Source organism: Nerophis ophidion, linkage group LG09, assembly GCF_033978795.1.
Source record: "Nerophis ophidion isolate RoL-2023_Sa linkage group LG09, RoL_Noph_v1.0, whole genome shotgun sequence".
Taxonomy (NCBI): domain Eukaryota; kingdom Metazoa; phylum Chordata; class Actinopteri; order Syngnathiformes; family Syngnathidae; genus Nerophis; species Nerophis ophidion.
The window spans coordinates 11816796-11824306 of NC_084619.1; the positions used below are offsets into that span (position 1 = coordinate 11816796).

At 35.5% G+C, this 7511-nt stretch overlaps 2 protein-coding genes across 3 annotated transcripts in view; both read left to right on the top strand.

Moving 5' to 3' along the window:
- Window positions 1-3247, top strand: part of LOC133559018 (sphingomyelin synthase-related protein 1-like) — a 45265-nt gene extending 42018 nt beyond the window's left edge. For both annotated transcript variants that reach the window (XM_061910296.1, XM_061910299.1), the window contains exon 7: window positions 1047-3247. In XM_061910296.1, the coding sequence (XP_061766280.1) occupies window positions 1047-1113 (67 nt within the window). In that variant the 3' untranslated portion in view covers window positions 1114-3247. The remainder of the gene's footprint in view (window positions 1-1046) is intronic.
- Window positions 1-7511, top strand: part of npy4r (neuropeptide Y receptor Y4) — a 31818-nt gene that overhangs the window by 834 nt on the left and 23473 nt on the right. The gene's annotated exons all lie outside the window — the stretch shown is intronic.

The following is a 7511-nucleotide window of genomic DNA, read 5'->3' on the forward strand; positions in this document are numbered from 1 at the left end:
GTTCTCCCACTTAAAATGATGACAGAGGTCTGTAATTTTCATCATAGGTACACTTCAACTGTGAGAGTTGAATCCAGGAATTCACATTGTAGGAATTTTAAAGAATTTATTTGTAAATTATTGTGGAAAATAAGTATTTGGTCAATAACAAAAAATAAACTCAATACTTTGTAATATAACCTTTGTTGGCAATAACAGAGGTCGAACGATTACTATAGGGCTTTACCAGGTTTGCACACACAGAAACTGGTATTTTGGCCCATTCCTCTATGCAGATCTTCTCGAAAGCAGTGATGTTTTGGGGCTGTCGCTGAGCAACACAGACTTTCAACTCCCTCCACAGATTTTCTATGGGGCTGAGGTCTGGAGACTGGCCAGGCCACTCCAGGACTTTCAAATGCTTCTTACGGAGCCACTCCTTCGTTGCCCGGGCGGTGTGTTTGGGATCATTGTCCGACTGGAAGACCCAGCCACATTTCATCTTCAAAGCTCTCACTGATGGAAGGAGGTTTTGGCTCAAAATCTCACGATACATGGCCCCATTCATTTTTTCCTTAACACGGATCAGTCATCCTGTCCCCTTAGCAGAAAAACAGCCCCAAAAAAGATGTTTCCACCCCCATGCTTCACAGTAGGTATGGTGTTCTTGAGATGCAACTCAGTATTCTTCTTTCTCCAAACACGACTTTTGATTGATTGATTGATTGTTACTTTTATTAGTAGTTTGCACAGTACAGTACATATTCCGTACAATTGACCACTAAATGGTAACACCCGAATAAGTTTTTCAACTTGTTTAAGTCGGGGTCCACGTTAATCAATTCATGGACGAGTTGAGTTTATACCAAAAAGTTATATTTTGGTTTCATCTGACCACATGACATTCTCCCAATTCTTTGCTGTATCATCCGTGTGCTCTCTGGCAAACTTCAGACGGGCCTGGACATGCACTGGCTTAAGCAGGGGGACACATCTGGCACTGCAGGATTTGATTCCCTGTCGGCGTAGTGTGTTACTAATGGTAAACTTTGTTACTTTGGTCCCAGCTCTCTGCAGGTCATTCACCAGGTGCCCCCGTCTGGTTCTGGAATTTTTTTCTCAGCGTTCTCATGATCATTTTGACCCCACGGGATGAGATCTTGCGTGGAGCCCCGGATCGAGGGGAGATTATCAGTGGTCTTGTATGTCTTCCATTTTCTGATAATTGCTCCCACAGTTGATTTTTTCACTCCAAGCTGCTTGCCTATTGTAGATTCACTCTTCCCAGTCTGGTGCAGGTCTACAATTATTTTCCTGGTGTCCTTTGACAGCTCTTTAGTCTTGGCCATAGTGGAGTTTGGAGTCTGACTGTTTGAGGCTGTGGACAGGTGCCTTTTATACAGATAACGAGTTCAAACAGGTTCCATTAATAAAGATAACGAGTGGAGGACAGAAGAGCTTCTTAAAGAAGAAGGTTACAGGTCTGTGAGAGCCAGACATCTTCCTTGTTTGAAGTGACCAAATACCTTTTTTCCACCATAATTTACAAATAATTTCTTTAAAATTCCTACAATGTGAATTCCTGGATTTTTTTTCCACATTCTGCCTCTCACAGCTGAAGTGTACCTATGATGAAAATTACAGACCTCTGTCATCATTTTAAGTGGGAGAACTTGCAAAATCGGGGGCTGACTAAATACTTTTTTGCCCCACTGTATATTTATTTTTTAATTTGTGATTCATTTTTACAAGTATTTTCATTTCATTTAATAAAATATCAAATAATTTTTACAGTATTACCTCAACTGGGCCTTTTATCGTGCCTTTTAAGAAAGAAAAACTATACAATGGAAAATACTACTAACAACTACAATAAATAAATAAAAATAAATAAATGGGTTGTACTTTTATAGCGCTTTTCTACCTTCAAGGTACTCAAAGCGCTTTGACACTACTTCCACATTTACCCATTCACACACACATTCACACACTGATGGAGGGAGCTGCCATGCAAGGCGCCAACCAGCACCCATCAGGAGCAAGGGTGAAGTGTCTTGCTCAGGACACAACGGACGTGACGAGGTTGGTACTAGGTGGGATTTGAACCAGGGACCCTCGGGTTGCGCACGGCCACTCTCCCACTGCGCCACGCCGTCCCTATAGTTTGATGAAGTCATGAAATACCATGAAATACCATAAAAATGGGACCCATTTCCTCCCTGCTTGACATTCAGTATCAAGGGTTGGAATTGAGGGTTTAATCACCAAAAATGATCCCCGGGCGCGGCCACCGCTGCTGCTCACTTCTTCCCTCACCTCACAGGGGGTGATCAAGGGTGATGGGTCAAATGCAGAGAATAATTTCGCCACACCTAGTGTATAAGTGACAATCATTGGTACTTTAACTTTAACTTCAATAATAATGTGCAGCATTTGCCTTCTACAGTATCTGCTTTTAGCTTCTTCTTCATATTTTCATAGATAAATGTCCACTGTGTATTATTTTAACCTTTGTGGCTGGCATTAGACTCATTCTGCTTCAGTATAGTGCAGACTAGCGGCGATACGCTCGAATTGCTTCGCCAAGTTAGCGAAACGTTAGGTCACGTTTTTGATTATTTCATTTTTTAATTCAATGGATATCATCCACTTCCTCCCAGCACTGTCCTTCACACTCATTTTCCTCCTTGCCATGATTGGAAAAGAAAGGTGTCTATATTGGCAACTAACATGCATTTCTTTAAATTGTATTTAATAAAATAGGCAGCTCACGTGTATTTATTTGAAGTTTTACATTTGAATAAAATATGTAAGGCGTAGGGTGGCATGGTGGTGCAGTGGTTAGTGCACGTGCCTCACAGTGTGAAGGTTCTTAGTTCGATTACCAGGATTGGGGTCTTTCTGATTGGCAACACTAAATTGGCCCTAGTGTGTGAGTATATCAAGCTTTATTGCAGACTCCAATGTCCAAGTAAACATACAATCATATGCAGTAAATAAAAACAAAAACTACAGTCAAAAAGGCGTTATATCGCATAGTTTGGAAAAAACTACGTTTTTTTGCATATTTAGTGAAAGGTATCTAATACATAAAAGTGCGAATAAGGGACAAGCGGTAGAAAATGGATGGATTGATGTTTGTTTGTCCGTGTTGGCTCTGCGATAAGGTGGCAAGCGGTACAAAATGGACATTTACATGTATTAATTTTCATTTTGGTGACACAGGGTTTAGTGCGTGTGCCTCACAATAAAAAGGTATTTGGTTCAATCCTGGGCTCAAGTTCTTTCTTTGTGGAGCTTGCGTGGGTTCCTGCCGGCTTCCTCCTACCTCCAAAGACACGCACCTGGGGATAGGTTGATTGAGAACACTAAAAATTGGCTAGTGTGTGAAAGTCAAATGTTGTCTGTCTATCTGTGCTGGCCCTGCGATGAAGTGGCGACTTGTTTGCCTGAAAGAAACTGGGATAGGCTCCAGCACCCACACTACCCCGTGATGGAAAAGCAGTAAAAAAGATGGATTTTTGTTTCAATTTTTATGTTTAATTAATACGGTAGTTAACTGACACACATGTATTTCTTTTAATGTTTACGTTTAATTTTATCTTAAAAAAAAGTATTTTATCAAATAGGTAACTCAGACATATTTATTTATTTGAATTTTTTCCATAGCATTCAATAAAATATGTAACTCATGTACATTAATTTTTCACTTTTCATTTTATCTAACGAAATAGTTAACTCACTCACGTATTCATTTTCATTTTTATTTTGAAATTTCCTTATTTTTTTATATAACAGGTAACTCACATGTATGTATTTTTTAAATTTTAAAGAAATAATTGTATTTATTAAAATAGTTAACACTTATTTTAATTTTATTTAACAAAATAAGTAACTCAAATTTACTTACTGTCATTTCCCCCTTTTTTTTAATACAGCAGGTAAATCACATTAATCAATTTTTATTTTAAATAAATCATTTTGTTTAATAAAATATATAACCTACACACATATTTATTTAAGAAAATAAGTAACTCACATTTATTTAAAATGTTCCCTCTTTTTTTATATAACAGGTAACTTGCATTTATGTATTCAATTGATTTTAAATAAATCATTTTGTTTAATAAAATAACCTGCACACATATTTATTTTCATTTTTATTTTTATTTGTATTTAATAAATTAGCCCAATGGTGTGTGAATGTAAGTGTGAATGTTGTCTATCTGTGTTGTCCTTGCGATGTGGTGGCAACTTGTCCAGGGTGTATACCGCTTTCCGCCCGATTGTAGCTGAGATAGGCACCAGTGCCCCCCGCTACTCCAAAGGAAATAAGCGGTAGAAAATGGATGGGATGGGCATTTTGTTTAATAAAATAACCTGCACACGTATTTGTTTTCATTTTTATTTTCATTCGTATTGAATAAATTAGCCCAATGGTGTGTGAATGTGTGTGTGAATGTTGTCTATCTGTGTTTGCCCTGTGACGAGGTGGAGACTTGTCCAGGGTGTACCGAAAGCAGCTAGGATAGGCTCCAGCACCCGCCGCCACCCCGTAAGGGACAAGCGGTAGGAAACGGATGGATAGATGGGAAGTAAATAACTCACATTTATTGATTGTCATTTTCCCCTTTTTTATATAGCAGGTAACCTACATTTATTTATTATTCATTTGATTTTAAAGACATAATTTTATGCAATGAAATAGGTAACTCAGATATATGTATTTTCTTTTCTTTATTATTATTATTTTTTTTTTAACTCCCATACATTTAAAGTGACATGTATGTGGGATCTGAGCCGGAGATGTCGTTGTGGCTTGTGCAGCCCTTTGAGACACTTGTGATTAAGGGCTATATAAATAAACTTTGACTGCCCGAATGCAGCTGAGATAGGATCCAGCGACCCCAAAAGGGACAAGCAGTAGAAAATCGATGGGTGGACATTTTACTGTCATTTTCCCTCTTTTTCTATACAACAAGTAACTTACATTTATGTATTCATTTAATTTTGAATACATACACTGCAAAAAAAAAAAATCATATTTTTATGATTAATTTACTCAAAATGTATACTGTAATTTTTCAATTTTTTTTAAATAGGTTATAAACTGTAGAATTGAAGATATTATCCGTGAATCCTGTTATTTTAAGTAATATGCCAGTAATGACAAACTATGTAGATTTCAATTTTTTTTTTTTTTTACAGAAAAATAACTAATTATACATAGCATTTTCTGTTTTCTTAAATTACTTTCAAAGTCATGTTAATCTTAAAAAGGCTCTTAATAATTCAGAAAAAATCTGTAAAATAATGGTATTTTTCTGTGGATCTGCCAGCATTGTCGCTTCATTAAAGGTGGTTGATCGTAATAATTTGGAGAAACTCTATAGAATAAAGGTATTTTTTTCTGTAGAATTGTTTGCATCTTCACTTTATTAAAGGTGGTTGATCTTAATAAATTAGTAGAAATCTGTAAAATTACGATATTTTTCCACAAAACGTTTCATGAAAATTTCTGAAAATATGTTATTGATCATTATTTGGTTTACAATGTTGTACTTTAATTTTATGGTTTTCGTTTGGCAGCTGTAGCTGCCAGTAGATAACCGTTTTTTTACTGATTTTATTTTTTTACAGTGTAATTTTAATAAAATAGATAACATACACACATTTATTTTAATTTTTATTTGTATTTAATAAATTAGCCCTAGTGTGTGAATGTGAGTGTGAATGTTGTCTATCTGTGTTGGCCCTCTAATGAGGTAGTGACTTGTCCAGGGTGTACACCGCCTTCCGCCTGAATGCAGCCGGGATAGCCTCCAGCACCCACGCGGCCCTGTAAGGGACAAGCGGTGGAAAATGGATAGATGGATGGGAAATAAGTAACTCACGTTTACTTGTCATTTTCCCTCTTTTTATATAACAGGTAACTTACCTTTTTTTATTATTCCTTTGATTTTAAAGAAATCATTTTATGCAATGAAACAGGTAACACAGATTTTCTTTTCTTTATTATTATTTTTTTTAAATAAAGTATGTAACGCCCATACATTTGAAGTGACATATATGTGGAATCTGAGCCGAGGGTGTATGTGACTTGTGCAGCCCTTTGAGACACTTGTGATTAAGGGCTATTAAAATAAAATGTGATTGATTGATATAACTGCAACTCCTCACCCTGTCTACTTAATGACATTATGCATACAATATAAAGCAGGGGTCACCAACCTTTTTGAAACCAAGAGCTACTTCTTGGGTACTGATTAATGTGAAGGGCTACCAGTTTGATACACACTTACATAAATTGCCAGAAATAGACAATTTGCTCAATTTACCTTTAATAAATATATTTATACATATATATAAAAAATATATTTCTGTCCGTCATTCCGTCGTACAATTTTTTTTCCTTTTACTGAAGGTTTTTTGTACAAATAAATGATGAAAGAAACACTTAATTGAATGTTTTAAAAGAGGAGAAAACAGGAAAAAATAAACATACTTTATCTTCAATTTCGACTCTTTAAAATTCAAAATTCAACCTAAAAAAAGAAGAAAAATTAGCTAATTCGAATCTTTTTGAAAAAATTTTAAAGATAATTTATGCAACATCATTAGTAATTTTTCCTGATTAAGATTAATTTTAGAATTTTGATGACATGTTTGAAATAGGTTAAAATCCAATCTGCACTTTGTTAGAATGTATAACAAATTGCCCATCCATCCATTTTCTACCGCTTATTCCCTTTCAGGGTCGCGGGGGGCGCTGGCGCCTATCTCAGCTACAATCGGGCGGAAGGCGGGGTACACCCTGGACAAGTCGCCACCTCATCGCAGGGCCAACACAGCTATATTTCTAACAAAGACAAATCATTATTTCTTCTAGATTTTCCAGAACAAAAATTTTAAAATAAATTCAAAAGACTTTGAAATAAGATTTACATTTTATTTTACAGATTTTCTAGATTTGCCAGAATAATTTTTTTTTATTTTAATCATAATACATTTCGAATAAATATTTGACAAATATTCTTCGTCGAAAAAAACCGAAGCTAAAATGAAGAATTAAATCAAAATGTATTTATTATTCTTTACGATTAAAAAAATAAATTTACTTGAACATTGATTTAATTTGTCAGGAAAGAAGAGGAAGAAATTTAAAAGGTAAAAAGGTATTTGTGTTTCAAAATCCTAAAATCATTTTTAAGGTTGTATTCTTTCTCTAAAATTGTCTTTCTGAAAGTTATAAGAAGCAAAGTAAAAAAAATAAATGAATTTAAACAAGTGTAGACCAAGTCTTTTAAAATATTTTCTTGGATTTTCACATTTTATTTGAATTTTGTCCCTCTTAGAATTAAAAATGTCAAGCAAAGCGAGACCAGCTTGCTAGTAAATAAATACAATTTAAAAAAATGCTGTTATTTGAGCTATTTTTAGAACAGGCCAGCGGACTACTCATCTGGTCCTTACGGGGCACCTGGTGCCCGCGGGCACCGTTTTGGTGACCCCTGATATAACGCATTCCATTC